General features: G+C 58.5%; 1 protein-coding gene across 4 annotated transcripts in view; it reads left to right on the top strand.

Moving 5' to 3' along the window:
* Window positions 1–23,746, top strand: part of NFATC1 (nuclear factor of activated T cells 1) — an 88,695-nt gene that overhangs the window by 20,438 nt on the left and 44,511 nt on the right. For all 4 annotated transcript variants that reach the window (XM_086372089.1, XM_086372087.1, XM_086372088.1 and 1 more), the window contains exons 3-6: window positions 3,689–3,848; window positions 14,475–14,677; window positions 16,583–16,755; window positions 17,883–18,023. In XM_086372089.1, coding sequence (XP_086228215.1) covers window positions 3,689–3,848; window positions 14,475–14,677; window positions 16,583–16,755; window positions 17,883–18,023 — 677 coding nt within the window. The remainder of the gene's footprint in view (window positions 1–3,688; window positions 3,849–14,474; window positions 14,678–16,582; window positions 16,756–17,882; window positions 18,024–23,746) is intronic.

Below are 23,746 nucleotides of genomic sequence, written 5' to 3'. Positions count from 1 at the left end.
GGTGAGAGCTCCTGTCTGAACGGCCCCTGTTGCATCCCTTCCAGGCCCATCAGAAGAGCCCGGCCAGCTCTAGACTCGGGCCTTCCCGTGGTTGACCCCAAGCGCCTCCCTGAGGGTGGTTCCCTGGGCCCCGAGAACCAGTGAGGGTCACCACGGAGAGATCAGCCTTGCCCAGCAGCCCTCCAGGAAGGTGACCTCTCAGTGGGAGCAGCTTTCTTGCCTGGACTCTGCCGGGGGCGGGGGGTGGGTTGGCCTTTGGCGAGGTGTGTGGTCCCGGCCCGGCCTCGGCCCAGAGCGCTCTGGGAGCCCAAAGACTCTGCTTCATTAAAGTTCATGGGAACTGAGCCCATGACCTTTTTTAAAATTAAAGGGAAAAAGTCAAATCAAAGCAAGTAAGTCAAGCAGCCCTTCCCTTGGCTGCGACCCTGGGAAAACGCGTTTCTTTCAAGCTTGGGGTGACGGCCTTCCCCTCTAGGTCTGGTCTCCTTCGGGTAGATTTGAACCCTGCCAAGTTCAGAGTTTGTATCTTCAGCTCTTTTAGAAACAGCTGAGTTCTAAAACCTTTGCAGTTTTCTTCTAAGTGATAGGTCCATTATGGGCTTTAGCTCTCAAAAATTCAACACTGAAAGGACTGTACCCAAATCATCTGCTTGGAATAGCAGCTCCCCCCCACCAACCCCAGGTGTCTACAGGAAGGAGAACTTCACAGCACAGGGCTCCCTGAGGCTCGTCCGTGGCTCCTGGCGTGGGGCACGTGGGCAGCCGTTCAGTGGGAGCTGTTCTCAGTCGTGAGTGGACATGGCCTTTCTGTGGGAGGAGGTTCGGGGGGCCCAGGCTCAGGTGAAGCTGGACGAGGGAATAGTCACCGAGCTCATGGGGTGAGAGCAGGAAGGTGGAAAGGAGGGTGGCTTGGGGGGTTTACAGCTAACAGTGTTCCCTGTGGCATATTTTTTAATGTCAGTAAACCAAAAGGAACTTGAGTGCCTGCTGGTTCCGGCCTGGAAGATCACCGTGGAAACTCGAGGGTGTGTTTCTTAGATTTGCTCTTTCAGTTTGTGTCACAGAAAAACAACCCTGTGCAGCGTCGGAGACTCGTCACGGTGTCCACACCCACCCCTAACAGATGGAGGAACTCGCAGTCCACCTGCCTGCCCCCGCCCACGCCCACCTTGCGTGACCTTTCCAGTGATGTTCAGTGTGCGTCTTCCAGAGACGGGGTCAGGTTTAGACACGAATTGTGGCACCAGTCGACATCACACTAGACACTAATGTGTGATTTAAATAATCCCTTGGTGTCACCCAGCGAGTGTTCAGACCCCCTGACCCGTGGTTTCCCCGAGGCCGTCGGAGTCCGGCTCCACGCCTCCCGGTCTGCTCAGGTACATGAACCATCGTTTCCCCCGTGCTCAGCTGGAGGGGCTTGGCAGGTCCCAGTCCTGGGCCTAGAGTCCCTCGTTGCCTGTAGGCAGACGCATGTCAGATGTCAGGGGACACTTGGAAGCCCCGGACACTTTGGTGGATGTTACCCCTGGGGGTTCAGGTGTTTATGTGTATGTCACCACCTCTGGGGTGCCCGTTAGTGTTGTAAGAAGATGCTACCTCGAGTGCCCTTCCCTATGAGGCTTGGCCCAGATTACAGCCAGCAGGCTCCGTGCAGGGGCCAGACCCCCAGGAGGCATCAGGAGCCCCGAGGGGTCGTGCTCTGTGATGGAGGCTGTGGGTCTGTGCCAGGGACATGACCAGCAAGGCTGCCGGGGTCTCACGCTGGATGTGCACCTCTTCGGTGTCTACAGTGGTGGTGGTTTAGTCACTCAATCTTGTCTGACTCTTGTGACCCCATGGATTGTAGCCCGCCAGGCTCCTCTGCCCATGGAATTCTCCAGGCAAGAATACCGGAGTGGGTTGCCATGCCCTTCTCCAGGGGATCTTCCTGATCCAGGGATGGAGCCCAGGTCTCCTGCATCACAGGTAGATTCTTTACCATCTGAGCCACCTGGGAAGCCCTTTTATATCTGTATAAAAAGGCAAAAACATATAAAAGGGATATATCAACAAAATAAAATAGATGTGATACTCTGTTTTTTTTAAAGAGGATGAGGTGGTTGGATGGCATCACTGACTCAGTGCACGTGAACTTGGGCAAAATCTGGGAGATGGTGAGGGATAGGGAGGCCTGGCGTGCTGCAGTCCATGGGGTCTCAGAGCCAGACACGACTTGACTACTGAACACAACAGCATCCCTTTTATACGGAAATACTTAGAGACGCGCACCCAATTGTGGAGGCAGTCTGTTTGGTTGATCGTAAGACACACGCGTCTGTGTGTGTGGAGAACGTAAGACAGCTCCTGTTTGCATGGGTCAGCTGGATCAGCTGGGTGTCAGATGTGAATTTAACCATTTTCTTCATTGCATCGAGTGTGATCTTTTAAGAAATCAGATCAGGCTGGAGGTGAGTTTGATGTCATCCATCATGCTCAGCAGGCAGGGCTGAGGCACAAGAGAACCTCCAGGCGCTCAGGGTCGTGCGGGGGCTCCGCTCCGGGTCGGGGGTAGCCGAGGAAGGTGCTTTGGCGGCAGGGCCGCGAGGGGTTAGGATGGCGCAGCAGGCACATCTCAGAATGTTTCTTCCAGGCTGAGGCCTTTTCCCTGAATCAGAGGTACATTTACAGTTTTGTGGAGCTGCCAGATTCATGCTGAAAATTTCCAACCTCAAACAATAATTTTAATTGTCTGTGTGTGACAGTATTTATTTTGTGAGCCATTCTAACTTTAAACTGCATGCAGCCGTGTTGCTGGCTCTGCCAGTGACTCAGGAACAAGTTATTCCCCAAGCCTGTTTTCGGCTGTACTCAATGCCGAGCGGCTCTGGGGCCTTGCCCTCTGGATGGTGAGGAGTGGACCTTTCGGTCCTCCTCCACTTCTCTGTCTGTCTCTCAGTCTCTTTCTGTTTTGATTTCCTGGGAGTCAGATGAACCTAACTTCTACCTGTTTTTCATCTGTTTCTCTTCTGTTCACAGCAAAGGACAGTCTTTTCACCTAGATGGACAGTATGTATAAGGGAACAGATTAGTACACTGCATGTTCTGAATGGAGACATGGTCTCCTCATGTGGGCCTGGTACCACTGCCCCGGGGGACCAGAGGTTCTGTGGTCTGATCTCTCCCTGCTCCTCTCGCAAACCTGCCTGCTGCTCCCTTGGTTCTGCGGGTCTTGGCTGCTGTGGATCATGGACATGGCGAGGTTGCTGCAAACCCATTGCCTTATCAGGCGCCCCCCATGTGTCAGGTGTGCTCACAGCTGGTTTGTGGGCAGAGGAAATGGGAACCAGCCTGCCCACTTCTCAGGTCAGGCTGATAGAGCTGTGATTTTTAAAAGATCTACCTTATTGGGGAGGTTAAATAATTTTTAAGCCTTTCATGAAGGAAGGAAAATATTTAGGGTCAAATGTGGAAGAGGTTTGCATTGTGTTCAGGAACCTCGTCGTGAGGAGCTGAGAAGGTCTGGGTGTCCGTCACAATTAGCTGGCCATAGGCTCTGCAGCTTTAACTGCTGCTCATGTGAGGACAATGACCTCACCGATGGGAGTTTCAGACCCAGCCGGAAGGACACGCCGCCCGTCTGTCTCAGGCCGGGTCCGTGGGCGCGGGGAGCCGTCCATGCCTCTAACGCTCCGTGTGTCCATTTCAGCCCGTCCCTGCCGGCTCTCGACTGGCAGCTGCCGTCACACTCAGGACCCTACGAGCTGAGGATCGAGGTGCAGCCCAAGTCCCACCACCGTGCCCACTACGAGACGGAGGGCAGCCGCGGGGCCGTGAAGGCATCAGCCGGGGGCCACCCCAGCGTGCAGGTACCTCTCCACTCCAACCAGGCCTGGCCCTGCTCAGGGAGGTGCCAGTTCAGCCCAGAGGCCACTCTGCGGCGACAGCCAACAGCTCTTTCTGTGTTCTTAAAAAAATCTTCACCTCTCAGCCAGTTTAGCTGAATATTTTATGCCCAGTTGAGTCCCAGTCTGCTCGGTACAGACAGGCAGATTGAGGGTGCACTGCCTGCAGCCCCTGTATGGCTGTAATGTGGGGAGGAGGCTTCTCTTCAGCGAGCTGCTGCGGGGGCAGGGGGCAGGCGATACCCCGGAGACCATGGGGTGACCACTGTAGGCCTGGGAGCGTTGGGAGGGCTCCATGGACAGTGGTGTTGGGGTGACCAGCCTGGGCCTGGGGGAGCTAGGAGGACCCCCTGGATGGTGTTGCTGGCAAGTGTTTTTTCACCAAGGAGGGCAAATGGCTCTAGCTTTTGCTTGTGACTCCTGGTGGGGGCTACAGGGACCTGGGCACAGCCAGGCAGCTGCTTTGTCCAGAGGGACGCTGCCCCGTACCCCCGTGGGTCCCTGAGCATGCCTGACTCAGAAAGGATGGGCAACAGAAGCCAAGGAGAGACAGCGTGCCCAAGGAGGTGCTCTGTGGCCAGTGGGCAGCGTGGGCTGGGGCTGCCACCTAGACTAGGCTCTTAACAGACTTGACCCTGGTGCTCTGTCACTTCAAGGTGTTCTGGAGTAGGAAGATCTTAAAGAGAATAAAAATAGCTTTGAAATAAGAGTGCTCCATTTTCCAGGACCTTTCTGTAACAATCTGTAAGAATGAACGTCCGGGGCTGGTCGAGCCACGGAGAAGCTTCTGCTCAGAATCCCCCTCGGTCTCTCGTCCGGCCGTGTGGCCCTTCGTCCCTGATTCCTGCCACGGGCGCTGCACAGCCAGACCACGTGCTGGGCACCTTGCACCCTGCGTGAGGACAGGCGGAGGCCTTCTGCCCTGGGGAGAGTCAGAACCCAATCTGAGGGCCCTCTGCCTGCCCCCAGCCCCGCGGGTACAGAGCCCCTCTGCCCGCCCCCTGCTCGGAACCATCCCCCAGCCCCCAGGCATCCCTTCCCTGCCCACATTCCCGCCTCCCAGGGCTGCTCCCCAGATGTGGTCACGGTCCCTGTCCCCGAGCAGCCATCAGTAGAGGTCACCTTGGGCCACGTTCAGATTCGTCCCAAGCTAGGTCTGTCTGCACGGGTTCCGCTCCGGTTTGGAGTTTTCAGAGGCTGATTCTAAAGACTCTGCTTTCCTCTCTGAAGCCTGGGACCCTTGGAGGCAGTGGCTCCCAAAATGTGGTCCCTGACCTGCAGGGTCATCCTCGCCGTGCCCCTTTAAGATGCGTGTTCTCTGGCCTGCCCACCCCACTGGGGTCGGAGCTGGGCCCTGGGTCCGACATTGGGGCGCTGGCTGGGACTCGCCACTTGTCAGCTGGGAATGGAGGAGCAGGCACCTGCCACAGGATGTCAGGGCCAGGGCAGCGTGGTGGAGGAGGCTGGGAGTGGGGTGGGCTCTGGGCACCACTCCCCTGCACACACCTTGGGGGGCCAGCTTGCTTGGCTACAGGCCAGCATGCTGAGCTAGTGCTCAGGCCTCACCCGCCTTGCCACCGTTCTCCAGCCCCGGAGATAAACCTGAGCTCCCAGGTGGGCTGTCCTTGTGGACGGCAGCATTCAGTCACACGTGTGACATGACCCGCCGGGCCCTGCGCTGTGACCTGTGACAGTCCTACCGGACACACATTTGCCATCTTGTCCCCAAGAGCGGCAGGCCTCAAAGTCCCCCACCCCTGTCTACGCCCCCACTGTGACCCGAGCTCCCAGCCCTGTCATTTAGGGAATGGTGCAGGCCGGAAGGGGAGACAGCAGGCACTCCTTGTTTGTATTCTACTCCATTTAGATAAATAAAAATAAAGCTGGCGAGGGCAGGAGGGTGCAGGGACAAGTGGCCGTCCACCAACGCAGCAATCAGGGCCTGGAGTCTGCGGGATGATGTTGGGGCGATGTTCACAGCCACACACTCGTTGCCAATCAGTACCCACTTGGTTGGTGGCTTGACTTAGAAGCACAGCAGGGGCCCCATCAGTGCCCAGGCCATGGCGTTTCAGGTCCTCCCGGGCGGAGGCAGGTCAGCAGTGCCTGCATTTAGCCCAGTGGCATAAACATAGTGTTTACGGCCCCTCCTGCTTCGGCTTCCACTGGAAGAAAGTGCATCGCTGAATGGAAAAGACGTTACGTTACAGAGGCGAGGAAATAGCTGTTAAGTACAGAGAAGTGAAAATAAAGCAATGGAGAAGTAACAGCCGAATGCCCCCTCCCTCATAGGTTCTGTCGGCCAGGGGTGCTGTCCTGTAGGGCAGGGAGCCTCGTGCGGACTGGGCGCTGCTGAGACGCCAGGTGCGCGGCTGTGGCCCTGAGCGAGGGTGTCTGCATCCTCGGTGTGCTTTCCACGGTCCTGGGGATGTGCCCCCCACCCCCGGCCAGGGCCCCAGGCTCCCATCCCCACTGGGCAGGTGTCTGGGGCACAAATGCTATTACCTCTCAGTGTAGAGTAGAGAGAGCTGAGATGTTCTGGAGGAATTCTGTAACTTGAAACAGCGTTTAAAGTATCTTAAGCACGAAAGTGTTAGTTGCTCAGTCACGCCCGACTCTTTGTGACCCTATGGACTGTAGCCCAGCCTCCTTTGTCCATGGGATTCTCCAGGCAAGAGTACTAGAGTGGGCAGCCATTTCCTTCTCCAGGGGATCTTCCCGACCCAGGGATCCAACCCGGGTCTCCTGCATTTAAGGTGGATTCTTTACCATCTGAGCCACCAGGAAAGCCCCACCCAAGCATGAGTACCCCAAAATGACTCAAGTTCAGTGTGGGCGGAATGAGGGTGGCTGGTTCTGGGTGTAAACGGTGAGGCCCCTCCCGCACCGTGCAGCCGAGAGAGAGAGAGAGAGAGAGAGAGAGAGAGAGGAAAGCCGGCCCCACAGAAACGTCAGCCTCACCCGGCGAGTCCTCTGATCTCGAGGCAAAGAGAAGCTACGTGCAGGGCTGAGGCAGCAGGTAGGAAGAGGGGCTTTTAGGGTTTGTTTTCTTTTTCAGTTAGTGGACCACAAATTGGGTAAAAATAGAATCTGCAGATAATTATAAAACAAATGAAAATAGAAAACTCTCTTCGTTGCTGTGAAAGCCAGGTAACCACAAAGTTTTATTCTGCGCTGAGTTATTTTAGCACATCCTCCAACACAGCGGCTCCTCCCACCAGGGCGTCGCAGCCTCGGCCATGCCGATCCACACGTCGGGGGACCAGCTGCTCCCCCGGGCCCTTCTGCGGTCAGCTGGTCAGAGGGAAACCAGGCTTTTTTCCCAGAGCATCCAGGCTGTCAGTCAGACCTGCTGTCACGCGGAGCAGGAAGGAGGCCAGCGCACGTTTGGGCTGGACATGGGCTTTCTTGCCCGCCTAGGACACCTAGCTCATCGGGCCTGAATCTGCGTCCCCGTGCTTGTTGCGAAGTCAGAGGCCATGACCATGTGCAGGACGCAGGCCCCTCTGTGCCCAGATGTGGGGCAAGCTGCCCCCCTCGGCCCCTCCCCTGAATCTAGGAGACACGGTAAAAAACAGAACCTTTCTAGGCAGAATCAGACTATAAGATTAGGAAAGGACTTCGTGTTTAGGGGACCTTGCCCCCCATTTTCATTTGGGGACACAGATGCGTGTGGGGCTTGGCCAGCGTCGCTCAGAGACTTGGGGGAGTGTTTCAGACCGTCTACCGCCCCGACTCTCCAGAGGCCCCTGCAGCCCTGGTGGGCGTGTCTGGCTGCTCTGGCAGCCCCTTTGGGTGCTGGCTCCTCAGGCAGGACCCCCGGCCACCAGCTGGGAGGCCCCTTTGGGTGCTGGCTCCTCTTCCCCGGGGCCTGGAGCTGGGTGGGCTCCGTCCGGCCTCAGCGAGGCCCACCGGCAGGCTCAGTGTGACAACGAAGCCAGGGCAACAGGGCCCCGGTTCTGGGTGACCTTTGTTGTGATGGAAACAGCGAGGAGGGGGCTGTGGGCGTCTCTGAACTTTACAGTCTTGCCTTTTTTTCTGTCAACAGTTCAGACACACGCACGCACACAGTGCTCCCCACTTCTGGCCTCTCGGCCAACGTCCAGGCCAGGGCGTCCGTCTTGCCTGCCCTCTGCACTGCCTCCCTGACACCCCGACCCAGTCCTGGGAGCAGACGGCCCTGCCGGAAAGGTCCCCAGTTCCAGCTGCCCCATGGGGCTGGGGAGAGACCTGGGGGGTCACCACTGACCTCTGACCGAGGGATCAGAGGAGGACGCTTCATTTACCCAGTTACCAAAATAGCCCAAGGGATAGCATCTAGCCCCACAGACAGCCAGGCCTCAGTGAATAATTAATAGGTCATGGAAACGTGAGACTCGGTGGGGCCTGTCAATTCCTGAACAGCACTTTAGTTTGTAACTTGTGTCCTTGTCCCTGTGAATGACCCGTGTAGCCCCTGTGTGGCCAGGTGAGCAGACGGGAGGCCCCAGTCCAGACGGCGGGGGCGGGGAGGCTGGGCTGCCCGGGGGGAGGGTCCTGGCCCCGCCTCATGCCGAGAGCGGCCCTCATGTTCCTTAGGGTGGCCGGCTTCTGGGCTCAAGTTTGCCCCTGAAGACTGTGACAGCTGACACCAAGGAAGGAACACACCAGGAAGCAGTCATTTTTTCCCAGATCATTAAAATCAGCGTGTCACGTGATCATCCCTTTTCATTTCACGTGGCACCCCTCCCCGCAACCACCACCTGCCCCAGGTACTAAAGCATCAGCATTTCAAGAGATGGGCTTCTGGGAGTGTCTCAGTACTGCGGCTAGACAGCAACGCTTCCTTCATCTGATGTTCTGGTGTGTTTTGTTTTACTCTGAACTTCACTCCGTTTTTTTTTTTTATTTGATTTGTTCTAAGTGGACATCTCTTTCTACTCTGGAGACAGGATCGTTTAACCTGAAACCAGAGTTTTCACAAAAGCCAGAGGAACAGACGCTAGTAGAAGAAATTCCGTTTGATCGCAAACCTCCTTGGGCCCGGCGGGGAACTGAGGGTCAGACCACCCGATGCAGCAGCCTGGCTCCCCTCCGCCCTGGGGGCCCAGACGCCACTTGGACGCGGGTCTGACCCGGCCTCCCTGCAGCAAAACCCCACCAAGCTGCCCTTGCAGTGAATCAGTCTTTCACGGGGCCGCAGGGCAGGGGCGCCTGCCCTCCACTCTTCCTGCAGCTCCCAGGCAGGTGGTGTTTCCCTCCTGCCCTTCTTTCTCGGCCACGTGCACAGACCTGGACGGTCTCCCTCTTCACAGACACACCTGTGCCGTGGGAGCTACTGCTGTTGGGCGGGCTCTGCAGAAGCTCTGGGCCCCGTTCAGCCCCTGCAACATGTGGTCATTGTCTGTGCCGAGCAGGGGATTGCCATTTGTACTCCTGCCGAAGCAAAGAGGTGCCCACTCACGAGGTCACAGGGCACCAGCACGAGAATGCGTGAGGTAGCCAGTGAGAACAACAGAAACGAGGGCTGGGATTTGCGGCCGCTGCTGACGCCGCAGACACTGAGCAGGGCCTGGGGAGCAGGGACGCCCCAGGCCCCGGCCGGACCCCACGCCAGGTGCCCCCGGCACTACCCCTCCTCCTGCTGTGCTGTGCTCATGGGCCTGTTTTTGTGGGGGGCTCCGGGTGGGAAGGCGCTCGCCCCCGAGCACTGCCCCTGCCCCGCGTGCAGCCGGGCAGTCGGAAGCACCCCGTCCACACACTCCAGGTGGGGCAGCACGGTCTTCACTGAGCTGGGCCCTCCGTCTCCTCTCCCTCGAGAGCCACTGGGCTCTGGGCTGCGGGACAGCCGTCTACTCTGCGTCGGCTCAGGTGGCCAGCCCCGCCCTATGTAGGCCGGGCCCCACCCAGCAGGACCCACAGTCCTGCCCTAGCTGCTGTGTGGCAGCCATCCCCTCCACGGCACCCGATGCCAGGGCTGGGGCTGGCCTGGCAGCAGGCCGATGACGGGCGTGTGGGCATCTGGCGGGCAGTGCCCTTGGCCTCTCGGCACCTCCATCAGCCCTCTTGCCTGGCCCAACCCACGGCGCCTCTGGGTCACTGGTGGCAGACCCACAATCCAGGCTCGGCCTCCAGAGTCACACCTCTGCCCACCCAAACCCCTGGGGAGTGGCCACTGCCCCCATCCATCGTGCAATATTTACAGTGAGTTCAGAGAGGTTGTCCTGAGGAACGAGGGCTCGGGTCACAGCGTCGGCCCCGCCCACCCAAGGTCTGGTCTGCAGGGAGCTAACCTCACGTGGGGGGCGGGGGGCCGTCCTTCCTCCCAGGCCATGGAGGACGCGAGACACCCTGAGGGGAAGCCCTCTTGCAGATTTGGAGGCCGAAAGCTCACACGGCAGTCTCTCAAGTTAATCCAGTACTGGGAAAATTTCGGTTAAAAAAGGTGGAACCAGCTTGTGAACTGGAGTTTTTCTTCCTGCAGAGCTCCTTTGGGTATTGCATGAAGATGCAAATTTTACATCTGGGTTAAATGCATAATTTCCCTTTAAATTGCCTGCTTGACTGTGTACTAGGATCCCTGCTCGGTATATGTTTGTACCAACTGGAAACTTAGTTGAAAGTAATTTCACTCAATTAAACTAGTCCTTTGTTTGATGACGCTGCTGCCACTGTGTGTGCTGTGGGAATTTCAGCGTCCGGTAAATTTGGCCTCAATCATTCCTCACCTGTCATCCTGCCGTGTAAGTGCTGAGCTGAGCGCAGCAGCTAAAAACAAACATCTCTGTGTGTAGAAAACTCACTAGCTCTCGTACCTTGAAAATGGAATAATACATCCAGTTTAGTTTAAGTTGAAGCAAAGAGAGGTCATTGCTATGACAGGTAATTTTATAAATATTATTTTGACAGATACTATAAGGTGCCAGGGGCAGAAAACTCATGCAGTGGAACATGTGAAGTATTTAAATGACTTCTCTTAAAATGAGCTTCATGTTTTAAATAATAGATGTTTACCTCCCAGGTTAAGCCTTAAATATTCCCATTTTCACTGAAATGGCATGTTTTTAAAAAGGCAGCGTTGTACCCACAATGCACTGCCTACCGGCAGAGCCAAGCCCCAGAGTGAGTCCTGTGGGATTCGAAGTTGTTGCTGTCAGACCGTCTGACCCCGGCCAGACCACGTGCCGCCCTGGGGCCCCTCCTGACACAAGGAACACGCCGTGGCCACGCATGAGCAAGTCTTGGTCAAAGCCTCGCCTACATATTCTTGTATTAAATGTCACAGAATGTAATACTGAGAGGCAGGATTCGTCTCTTCCTCAGTCTCTGATTTTATTCACGTTTCCTGTTGTGAAAACCTAGGTCGAGTCCAGCACAGATTGCTCAGGAAACTCGTTAGTTTGGCAGAAGACGGGACTCAGGCTCCCCAGCAGGGAGGAGAGCGCCGGGCGGGCCGGGGGGATTTGGCAGAAGACTGGACTCGGGCTCCCGAGCACAGAAGAGAGCAGCTGGGCGGGCCGGGGGGCCAATCCTGCTTCCCAGCACCCTCCCCGACTCAGCACTGTGCTCAGAGACTCTCGTGGGTCCATCTAGGAGAGTGCACGTCTGCCCTGGTGGGCAGAGCGTGCGGTTCCTGCAGAATTAACCTTGTCAGCAGGACCCACCATCAGGAGTTGGCAGCCCCAGCAGGTTCTCTGTGTCGATGGCCTCAGAGGTGGGAGAGGCCCCATGTCAGCCTCTGTCCATGCAGCAGGCCGGGAGGACAGCGAGTGGACGTTAGGTCTCTGAGTAAACTTAGGCTCTTGCCAGCTCTCTTCTTGCTGTGGACACTTGGGGACCAGCCACAGGCCTGAGACCAGTTCACTCCCTCTGCTCACTGCCCATCGGGCACACGTCTGGTCCGTACGGGTCAGACCCTGTGGGTCAGAATGAACACAAGATTGTTCTAATAGGAAAGACCCACTTTGAAAACAAGCACACCCATAGGTGCCTGGGGCCGTGTCACAGACAGAGACGATAAAAACAGGGAAGTCTGATGCCTGAAACTGCTGCTCCTGCCAGGAAATAAGATCTTTAAGCAACTCCAGGGTCCCAGAGAGAGTCTGGAGAGCACGTGTGCACATGTCAGCCTGTGAGCATGCATGTGCGGCGTGTGCATGTGTGCACACCCGTCCTATGTGCACGCCCGACCTGTGTGCACGCCCAACCTGCATCCTCGTCTCCATAAGATCTCACAGTGATGCTCAGATGCCCCGGGAGCCACTCTGCAGCCCATGACATTTAACAAACACAGGCTGTTAAATGTTACTTGGGTGCTACAGACCGTTCCCCAGAGACGTCCACCGACGCCAGTCCCCGGTGCTGGGAGTCTCAGCTGCCGGACGCTCACCTGAAGCTGTAAACTCGTTCACTGGGGCCGCGATCCAGCCGCAGTCAGAGCTGGGCTCGGTGGCCTGTGGTCTCGTATTGTCTGTTGTAAGGCTGTGCAGACCATGTCTGCTGGAAGACGGGGCTGGATGGACAGAGCCATGAGGCTACGCGAGCCCCGCCCTGATGAGGTGCCGTGCGGATCCCTCTCTGGCCCGGCTCTTGGCCTGATGCCCCGGCTCATCCTCCCACGTGGGGGGTGCGCAGCCCCGGCACTCTTCTTGATGAGTGTGCGTGACTCTCAAGAGTGGCCTGTCATTGTTTGGATTCTCTTCTGAGGCTTCAGAATTTACAAGTGACTTCATCTCTTAATTAAGTGAAGTCAGTGCAGTAGCTGGGTCTTTGTCAGCGCGTCTTGATGGACGGTTTGCTGCTGGTTTTAACCACACTGGAAGCAGCACACGCTCACTTCTCTGGGCTGAAGAGAGACTCGTTCCTCACTGTGGGGTCAGGAGAGCTGGGGAGGCCACAGCCGAGGGCGGGAACGAGGTGGACGCTGCTAACTGGGTGTCGTGGAAAGAAGTGGAAACCAGCCAGGGAAGCAAGCAGTGGGATCTCTGCAAGGAGGAGCGAGACACGGGGCAGAGAAAGTGCCGGAGCCTGGCGCCAGACCTGCCAATGAAGTTCCGGCTCATTTGTCTCTGGACCTTCAGCTTCCATTCTGACATCCCAGCTTGGAAAAAGTGAGCCCTAGAAACAGCAAGCAGGGTCTTGGACATGGAGGTCAGCTGCTGCTGGACCTGGAAGTGTCCCGTTTCTGCAGTCACTGATCCTGTCCCCCTTGTGTGTCTGAGAACTGTCTGCATTTAGTCCGCCTCCAAACAGTCCCAAGTCCCAAGCCGGCACTGCCTGGAAGTTCTCGGTCGTCTAGCCTGGCCTCCTGCCCTGTGGCTGTGGAGTGACTGTCAGGACTTCTCACAGGACAGAGGTGGAGCCTGGATGGCGGGGCGGGGACTGATCCCCCTGAAGCCTCATCTAAGCAGGGGCTTTGGGGCTCATGTATCAGCCGGACCTGAGAACAACCCCACTGCAGGGCCAGTTCTTCTGTGGTTTCCGCCCAGGGAGCAGGGTCGGCCAGAGGGTGGGTGGCTATGCCCTCACCCTTATGGAAGCAGTGACCGACAGCCTTCTTGACTGCACTGGTCTGGCTCATTGAACTGCCTGTTGTCTGAACTGCTACCATGAGTCCAAGGAGCAGTGATGACAGCCCGCAAAGGGGAGAGCAGCCCACTGTGCCCCCTGAGCCTATGTCGGCAGCTACACTCCTGGGGCCTGTGTCGGGACCCTGGCAGGTCCCCGCTTCTGCAGGAGGGGGATCGGCACAGGGGCTGACCCTGCGCTGCCTGCTTGCTTTGGATTTGCCTTTTGAGGATGGCCTGCCATAAACAGGATGGAAGGCAAATCCAGTGCTCTTCTGAGAGGGACTCTCACTGAGGGGTACGGGGGAAGCGAGGCGGGGACTCCACCTGAGGTCTGTCCAGGAGCAGCTGGTGAAGGTCCTGGGAGCGGCACTTACCCCCAGCTCCTGGTGCAGAGTCAGCTTGTTGTGTATCTGGAGCCCAAGACTGATGGGTTTTATGCCCACACAAGACCATGTGCCCAGCATACAATTGAAATGGCCGTGTACAGCCCCCCCCCACCACCTCCCATGTGGGATCTGAAGCTGGCAGAAGACAGGCTGCGACCTGGGGCTCATGGGACAGGCCCCAGGGTCCCATGCACCCGCAGCCTGCCGGGCAGATGTCGGGTGTGTCTGATTTGGAGCATCCTGTTTCTGGTTAGGACAGGACTGAGTAGGAGAAAGTGGGTCGAGTCCTATTGGGTGCATGTCTGAATTCATCGGGGGTGGGCTTGTGTGGAGGGGCTTGGCCTCATGAGATGCTTGTGTCCACACGCGTGGGCAGAGGAGTCTCTGGACGAGGCCATGGCCCGGAGACCCCAGCTTTCCTCCCCACCTGCCCCTCGTGGGGCCCCTGTTGCTGTCCTGAGACGCAAGCAGATGCGTGCAGGTGTGTACGGCCCTTGTGTGCGCTCGTGTTCCAGCATGGGCAACCGGGTGTTCAACACCGACTCACGAGGTGTCCATCCCAGAAGGGGGCGGGGGCCCGGCCTCGGGCCACGAGCGGGGAGCGAGGCGGGCGCGGCGTGGGCGCGGCACTCACGGCCCCGCTCCTCTGCCCGCAGCTGCACGGCTATGTGGAGAGCGAGCCGCTGACCCTGCAGCTCTTCATCGGCACGGCGGACGACCGGCTGCTGAGGCCACACGCCTTCTATCAGGTGCACCGGATCACGGGCAAGACCGTGTCCACCGCCAGCCACGAGGCCGTCGTCTGCAGCACCAAGGTCCTGGAGATCCCGCTGCTGCCGGAGAACAACATGCGCGCCACGTAAGCTCGCTGCGGGCCGGCCCTCGGAGGGAAGGGGAGTCCTCCTCACACTTCCACTTTGCTTAACACCTCAGGAAACTTTACAAACATTTACGACGGCAGACTTGTTTCCTTCTGGGGTTTTCATGTTGCCACTCAGTTCACAGCTATGCGAGCCCCCTCTGTGTACAAACATGGCACCCACTTTTTCTTTTTTCTAAACTTTTCATTTTGTATTGGGGTATAGCTGATGAACAATGTTGTGATAGTCTCGGGTGAACAGCAAAGGGACTCAGCCATACACATACATGAAGTCATTCTCGCCTGACCCCCGCCCCCACCCCTGCATGGCACCCTTTTCTTTCTGAAAGCTCTGTGAAAGCCAGAAGAGTGGTTAAAACGCTGCTCATGGTGAAGCATTATGGAGACCAGCATGTCTGGGTTGTTTTCACTGAGGGTTTCTGCTGATGTGACCAGCTGGAACATGCAGGTCAGGCCTGGCTCTTTGGTGTAGAGGTGACTCTGTTAGCAAGCTACAGAGTCTTCTTCTCGGGTCCAAGTGGGGTCCCTGCTTGTGGCCTCATTAACTGAGTGATCACAGTGTGCCCTGCCCTTCACTCCCGAGCTACACATGCAGCAGAGAAAGGGGACAGGGTTGTCCCTCTAGACTTGCCCTCTCCTGGGGGCCTCTGTGGGCGCAGAATGGAGCCTCAACACCCTGTGTGTCTAGATAAACACGTAAGGCAGCAGTTCATTAACACAGGGTTCTCGGGGGGTGTCTGTGGGGGCGACCTCGAAGCAACTTTGCAGGGAAACAGCAGGTGGGAAGGCCCTGCGCCCAGGTGGGTTTGGGGTGTCCCTCGGAGGAGAAGGAGCCCAGGGCCGTGGCTGGGGAGGGAGGGTGTGGGAAGCCACAGTGTGGGCTTGTGTGGGGTGTTGATCAGTCGTTTCTAAGTAGCTCCTAAACCCTCTACGTTGTAAACAAAGAGAAAGCCTTCTCTCTGTGTTGGCTTTTCAGGGATTTGAGGGGATTCATTCTAAGTTTCCCAAGGACCAGGAGCGGGGCTGACGGCTGGGAGACCCTGCTGGTCCCTCCAGCAGCTGCAGCTCTGACTCCGGTGGCTGCGTTTACTCCATGAAATACCCTTCAGGCCAGGACACCGCGGGCCAGTCTTCCCAGCACTCTGGGCCAGGCTGTGGTCCCGACCTTCAGGCCCCGTGCTGCCTTGTCTGTGTGCGTCTGACGGAGGGAAGGGCTGGTTTCCATCTGACAAGTTGCCTGTGGATTGTTGTGCTGGAGACTGGTGTTGGATGGAATCATTAAGTTAAATGAAACTAGAGGAAATCACACGCTGCTGCTGCTAAGTCGCCTCAGTCGTGTCCAACTCTGTGCGACCCCATAGATGGCAGCCCACCAGGCTTCCCCGTCCCTGGGATTCTCCAGGCAAGAACACTGGAGTGGGTTGCCATTTCCTTCTCCGGTGCATGAAAGTGAAAAGTGAAAGTGAAGTCGCTCAGTCGTGTCCGACTCTAGCGACCCCATGGACTGCAGCCCACCAGGCTCCTCTGTCCATCGGATTTTCCAGGCAAGAGTACTGGAGTGGGGTGCCATTGCCTTCTCTGGAAATCACATGAGGCCCTAGCAAATCCAGGATCCTGAGCTGAGGGGGGACACTCCCAGAATCTTGGGGAAGGAGGTTTTCGGAGCCCGCCCTGGGAGACATCCTCTGGGGTGTCCACACCTACCCACTGCGGCGGGCCCTGAGCGAGTGGGGCTCTGCCTGCTTGAGACCTGGGTGCATGAGGGGCTGGCTTGTCCTGCTCCTTTGCCGCCCCCCCACTTGATGGGTGGACTTGGGGCTGTCCTGACAGGTGAGTGGGTGTCAGGCAGGGCTAGGGACTGAGGCAGGCACTCCTATCTCACAGCATCGACTGTGCTGGGATCCTGAAGCTCAGGAACTCCGACATCGAGCTGCGCAAGGGGGAGACGGACATCGGGAGAAAGAACACGCGGGTGCGGCTGGTCTTCCGCGTCCACATCCCGCAGCCCAACGGCCGGACGCTGTCACTGCAGGTGGCCTCCAACCCCATCGAATGCTGTGAGTGCCCCGCCCCGTGTCCAGGCCGAGGGCCAGTCCCGCCGGACCCTTCCCTTCCCACAGCCCACAACATTCTGCCCCGCCCCAGGGGGTGTGCTGTGTCGCAATCCCCATCCTCACAGCTCGCCTGCCTGCCGCCTCGGGGAGCATCCTGGTTCATTCCTTTGTCTCTGACCTGAACGTCAGTCAGATATCTTTGACGGCCCCTCCCTCACGGCCCCCTCTGCCCCGCAGCCCCTCCCTCACAGCCCACCGTGGCCCCTCCCTCACGGCCCCCTCTGCCCCGCAGCCCCTCACAGCCCGCCGTGGCCCCTCCCTCACGGCCCCCTCTGCCCCGCGGCCCCTCCCTCACAGCCCACCGTGACCCCTCCCTCACGGCCCCCTCTGCCCCGCGGCCCCTCCCTCACAGCCCACCGTGGCCCCTCCCTCACGGCCCCCTCTGCCACGTGGTCCACTCTCGCTGGACCCTCCTGTCCAGTCTCCAGATGGCCATCCCCAGGCCATGGACTCTGCTACGGGTGGCTCCAGCTTTCTGACCTATGGTCTATCCCCGTGAGAAGGAGCAGGCCCCTCATCTCAGGTCTTCTGGTCACTGGGGAGGGCTATGTGAGGACCCTGGCGACTGGGGGCTATGTGAGGACCCCAGTCACTGGGGGCTGCAGAGTGTATCTTCGCTGTTGCTGCTACACAGACCTCTGCCTCATATCCCGATTTTGGCCGCCTGTGCCCTCAGCCCTTGAGAGCCCACCATGGACAGCCCTCCACATTCGACTTTAGCCTGGGGTGCCTTGCTCTGTGGGCCCCCCACCCAGTTAGACCCGGGGATTGCCCTGTTGCTGCTGGTGGGCAGGCTGTGTCCCCCCTCACCTGCAGGACTCCCCACAGCTTCCCCAGGGCCTTCAAGGGTGATTACTCTAGCAGAACACGTTCACTCCCACAGAGTCACACACACACACTCACATGTGTACGCACACACGTCTCTGCGTGGACCAGTCAGAGGCATGCTGCCTTCCCTTTGACAATGCGTCGTGGGTGGGCCAGCTGCCCAGGAGGGGCTGGGGCGGTGTGGGTGGACCAGCCCTCCCGGGAGGGGTCTCCCTGGCTCACTTCTTGCTGCACCCCCACAGCCCAGCGCTCGGCCCAGGAGCTGCCCCTGGTGGAGAAGCAGAGTGCGGCCAGCGGCCCCGTCCTCGGAGGGAAGAGGATGGTCCTCTCCGGCCACAACTTTCTGCAGGACTCCAAGGTCATTTTTGTGGAGAAAGCACCAGGTATTTCCTCTTAAAACCAGCATCGAGTGCTTGCTGTTTGGGCGCCGGCAGAGGTTGGCTGGCGGGAGAGGGTACCATGCACGGTCCCAGAGCTTCCTCACGTGGCTTTGAGGGGCTGCCGGTGTGGGGCCTGCATCTGCCCAGCTAGCAGGTGCCTCCTCAGGGGCTCCAACCAGCTCTTGCTGGTCTTTGGCTTTCTCAGAACCGCAGACCATCCTAGGCAGGTATCCAGTTGTGCAATGGGCACAGAAGCCATGGGGGACCCCACTGGGGCCCAGAGACGTTTCTGTGCCACTCGTTCTGGTGGCACAGCGCCCCGCAGTGCAGAAGGAGACACTGGTTGCTTTCAATGATGGTGCCCCTTGGGGCCACAGCCACTCGTGTGTGTGTGTGCACACGTGTCATGGACCTGTGTGTGTGCATGCGGGTGTATGCTTGCACATGGACCTGTGTGTGTATGCTCCTTTGCAGGTCTGAAGGGAAAGGCTCTCTGCTCTCTGGTGTCTGGGGAACCAGGCGACCAGCCTATTACTGAGCTGCAGGATGGATGCAGGGGGTTAGGGGTAGGGGTGGGAGTAGGGCTGGGGGAAGCCCGGCTCCTGTCCCAGGGCTGCCCAGCCCTACCCGGCCCGCATGGTCATAAGGGTGAGCGTGCGGCCTCACCTCTCTCACACCCTGGGGTGTGTTTGTAGAGCACGTTCTCTGTGGGGAGCTGGCCTGAGGGGGTGCCCCTGCCCACAGGCTGGGAGGGAGTGCCCGCAGGCCAGGTTCTGGAGCCAGTTGCCCAGCCGCTCCTCTGAGCCCCAGTCCAGCTCTCGAGCCCAGGGCAGGGCCCCTGCTGCTGACCGCAAACCACGGAGACTCTCAGCCTCCGTAATGGAGTTGATTTTGTACAGTCTGCAGGAAACTTAAGTGCTTCAGTCAAAACGGGCTTGAGAGTCTTTCACATTGACCTCATTCTGCCTGCACCATTGTGCCTGTGATTGGAAATTGTTTTACAGGTGGGAGAAGACCCGCCTGAGTACAGTGGTGGGGGAAGAATTCGCACTACCAGAACGCCCCTCTTTGGAGGAGGTGAATTTTGAAATAATTTCAGCATTTGTGTTCTAAATGTGTGCGTGGGCACCCCCTCCCAGCCTGTGGGCGGCGGGGTCCTCACCGCACTCGGAGATGTGTGTAGTGGGAGCTGGCCAGCGCCCCGGGCTCTTTCCTCGAGCAGTCAGCCCTGACCTCGACCTGGGTGCCATGATGGGACCGTGAGGCGTCTCCCAATCTCCTCAGCCGATCGTGGACGGGGGCGGGCTCCTCGGTCATGGCGGCCTGGTCCCCGGTCTGCACGGTGGCCGTCCGCCTGCAGCTGGAAGCCGAGTTCCGGGCGCCTGGCTGTCAAGGTCGCTGGGCTCCCGGCTCCCTGGCCCCAGGCGGGCTCAGTGCTGCTGTCACCCGCTGCCACGCTGGCCTGTTCCCAGCCTGCTGTCTCCTGCAGCATTTCCATGTCTGGCGGGCAGAGGGCAAGAAACCAGTAAGTGGGTGGAGACCAGACATCCCGCAGACACGTGGTGCGTCATGACAAGTACAGTGTAAACACGCAGCTGTGCGTCCTGTCACACTGCGTCTGCGTCTAAACCAAGTTGCCGGCACATTTGCACACACGTCCACGCCAGTCCCGTGTGTCCAGCGTGCATTCTTAGCCGAGCACACGTGCTTCCTGATGAGCCTCAACAGTTACTGGGCTTTTCTTGGTTGATTTTGGGGCGAGAAACCACTAAAGTCAATTTAGACTGAAAGCCTGGTCATCCTTTAGGCTCCTGAGGAGGTGCCTGGTGTGCTGGAAGATTCGGTCTTTAGCCCCTACTTGGAGGCAGCAAGGCTGGCATGTGAGTGGTGAGGCTGGTCCAGGAGCTGCTGGCTGTGGGCAGGAGCAGGACTGTGGCCGGCCTGTCGCATGTCAGACGCTGGGTGAGGTGGGTGTCTGGTCACCGTGTCGCCTCAGCTGCTCTGAGCAGTACTTGGAGTTTCTTAAGTGTTTCAAGATTCCTCCTGGCCAGGGCTGGCTGTCACCTGTGCCTACCTTGTGTGACCAAGCAGGGTCCCTGAGGAAGATGGCCCTCAGGACATGGGAGCGAGGCTCCTCCCATGGTCAGGGGACCCCTCAAAAAGAGCCGCGAAGCAGCCGCTCTCATCTCTGAGATGTTCGTGTTCTCAGCTGCGTTCGTGGTGAGACTCTCCAGAACCACCCTGTAATTCTGCTCAGGGTTTAGTGTCCAGCAAGAAGCCACAGGGCCTTCCCTTCAAGGAGGAAAGCTGTGGCCTCTGAGCCAGATGCCACCTCCCGTAGTGGACGTCCCTGAGCATGGGGCCTGGGACAGACTCACTGGGAGGCCTGGCAGGAGCAGGATGCTGAGATGCTCCCCCCACCCCACTGTCTCTTGCTGGAGGTCAGGGGGCTCTGTTCAGACTTATGCATGAGGGATATACTTGCACATGTGCGAACATTAAAAACACATAAAAAACATTTAAATACGAGGACACGAAGAGAGTGCCTACATGGAGGGGGATCGGGAGAGACCAGGGATTTGGAGCTTGCACCGCCATGAATGTTACCAGGTTCTCGACTGTGATGCTTAAAGTCAGTGATGTGTAGCCCAGCCTTTCCATGCGGTTCCTAGAAACTGTGAAGCTCAGCAGACCTCACCAGAGCTGGTGGCTTCAGCAGGCAACATGGTCCGCTGCAGCTTGTGTGTGGCTGGGCACGGGCGTGGTCCGTGCATCCAGTGGACATCCCAGTGGACACTGTGCCTCCTCAAGGCCCAGACTCGAGGGGGACCCCTTGGCACTGAGGCTCAGGCAGGTCCCATCTGCCCAGGCTCAGGGCTAAACCACCCAGGGTGCAGACTTGGAGGATCATCGGGTTCAGTGTGACCGCCAGCTACACGACCAGACCACCTCTCTGCCAGACCTGTTCACACCTATTACTGAGGTCCCAAACCCCACGTGGTCACAGACCTAGAAGAGAACATCATGTCCTCAGTCCTAAATCCTTGCAACAGAAGCAGGACTTGTTTCCTGCAGGGAAGGCCTGCCACTGCCCAGGATTGACCATCAGGAAACAGCGCTGATCCTCAGTGGGTGGAAAAGAGCAGCAGCCAGGCCCCTCTGGTCCTCAGGAGGCTTTTTCTCACTTTGGGCCTCGGAGCCAAGTGGTCCTCCCACGACCCTGAACTGAATGTTTTCAGCAGTCTTGGGGGGTTTTGTTTCCCAAGTGCCTTCAATGCAGATGATAGGCGGGCGGGGCCCTGCTGGGGCCGGGGGCCATGGCATCCTATTCCCGGCTCTCCCATGGTCAGGGGACCCCCTTGCAGGGGGCCACCCTGCAAGGTCCTCCAAGTGTCCCGTGAGGGCATCAGAACATCACCCTCTGAAGGCCAGAGGGTGCCCGTCCTACTTGTCGCTCGCCGTGGACGGCTGTTGGTGTCACGCATAATGCGCAGTGGGTCTGTGTGCGGGCTCACATGAGTGCATGCGCGTCCCTCCCCTGGGTGAAGGAGTGACCTTCCTTCCCTCTAGAGGCACGTCTGCTTGTCCATGTGGGCATCAGAGGCAGCACCCCCACCCTGGCCCCCCGGAGGGCTGGAAACCAGCGCATTTCAGGCAGGGTCAGCTGCTGGGGACCCTCGGGCCTCCGTCCGGCGGGCCTGCTCGGTCCCCACCCTGTGGAGCATGGAGCAGGACGTGCGCCGGGGCAGCCCCTCCCAGGCCCGGCTCCTCCCGCCGGGTGTGGCGGGGAAGCCTTTCCGATGACTCAGGCTGCAGGGAATTCCCTAATGACTCGGAATATTTTTACTCCTGGGCTTGCACACAGTTTCCTACTGAGGAGGCCAGCGAGCTCCTGATAAGGCTGGAGCACAAAGGCCCATTCAGGCCTGCGGCCTCCCCTCCCGTAGGAGCCACGGCTGCGTTCCACACCCGGTGGCCTCCCAGCAGCTTTGCAGACAAGCATGCCAGAGGCCAGGGGTCACCTGACCCAGGCCGGGGCAGTGCAAGGAGTCAGCAGTCAGCGGGGTGGGGGCCGCTGGGGAGTGTCCCGTGTGGGGGTCCCACAGGGCAGGCACGGGCCACCCTGGCTGCCACTCCGGCCTCCTCCTGGAGCAGGACTGCGTGTGCACTTCTGACCACAGAACACAGACTGGGCCAGAGCCCCCAGGCCAGGGTGAGGGACGTGGGAGCCCTGTGCCTGTGAGCCGGACCTCAGTGGCCCGTCTGCCTCTCCCCTTTGCTCTGTGCTCGTCTCTCTGTGGCTCCAGGGATCTGTGCTTTTCAGACGCTGCGACAGGGCTGTGAGCCTGTGCGGGTGGCCAGACTGGTCAGCTTGTGGATCTGCTTGCACGGTGGGACCGCTGGACCCCAGGCCCGCGCTGGACGGGATGGTGTCGCGCGGCCCGCGAGGGCCTGGAGGGGAAGGCCCCTCCCGCCGCACTTGTCCTCCGTGCGCACGCCCACCGCCCGCTGCACACCCGTGTTTCCCGTGATGGCTGTTCCACCTGTGGACCTGCAGCCCATTCCCGGGAGGCTGGTCTGGTCTGCGGACCCTCCTGGAGGGTGGGCAGTGGTTGCTGGGTGAAGGGCTCTGTCAACCTCTATGGACCAGAGGAGAAGCAGTTGCAAAGCTTTGCCCCAGCTGTTCAGGTTTTAACACTTAACGGCTGTTTTGGGGTAACGATGGGCTTTGTCATAAGAAAAATTGTTGTTTTTAAAAGGCACCAAGGACGTGGGAAGCTTGGTTACAGGAAGAGTCATTTCGGTTTCCTCAAACCGGTGGGGGTGGGTGGGGCCCAGTGGCGCATCCATAGCGGGTCTGGGCCGCACCGCGGGAGCCGTGTCCACGGTGCTTTCCACGCGTACCAGGGACCCTCTGCCATTTATCGCCCAAGTTGGGGTCACTCCTTCCCTGAGCCCTGCCCTCATGGGAGCTGTGTGCTGCTTGCGGAATGCTGGCACTTTTAAGGGCGGGGGTGTTCTTTCCGTCTCCTGTTGGTTTTTCCTAGAGGAGAGACGGATGCGGGTCCCCTGGCTCCAGCAGTGTTTGATCCCCTAGTGGGTCATCTGCTGGATGCTCTGCGGGGGCACTCGGTGTCCCGAGGGGCTGGTGTGGCCTGGCATGTCCAGGCCTCTCTGTGACTCACATTTCCTCTCTGCTCCACCCTCCGCCCCTGCCCAGCCAGCACTGTGAGGGAGAAAAAGGCGATGCTGTTTAACTTATTTACAATTTAGTATTTGTAACACATACATTTCTTCTTGGAAAACAGAGAGAAAGCAAAAACTAGGCCCAGAACCATTACTAGATGTAACGATTCATTTGGGGAGCGACTTTATAAAAAAGTGCAAAGAGGTCCATGTAGGAGATTGACATCTGTTACTTCCAAATAACGACTAGGCCTTGTAGGCAAAGCACGCCTGCCAGAGGGGCTTCCTAGCACCGGGAACACGGCTCTGTCACCCCAGCCAGTGGGTCCTGGGCCTCGCCTCCTTCCAGGGCCTGGCCCGGGGACAATAGGCCCTTTCTTTCACAGGCACTGGAGCCTTTTCATTTTTTCAAACATGCAAACGGCCACGGGGTAAGGTTCAAAATACCTTGTGTTTTGCATTTCTGTGTCCTGATGTGGCAAGGAGTAGTCTCAGAGAGGATTTTCTTATTCAGCCCCCAGTTTCCCTGAGCAGGGCAG

This window comes from Bos grunniens, chromosome 24 (assembly GCF_055505025.1).
Source record: "Bos grunniens cultivar Pamir isolate PY7600 chromosome 24, Bosgru_T2T1.0, whole genome shotgun sequence".
In the NCBI taxonomy this organism is placed as follows: domain Eukaryota; kingdom Metazoa; phylum Chordata; class Mammalia; order Artiodactyla; family Bovidae; genus Bos; species Bos grunniens.
This window is presented reverse-complemented; position numbering and strand designations above follow the sequence as displayed.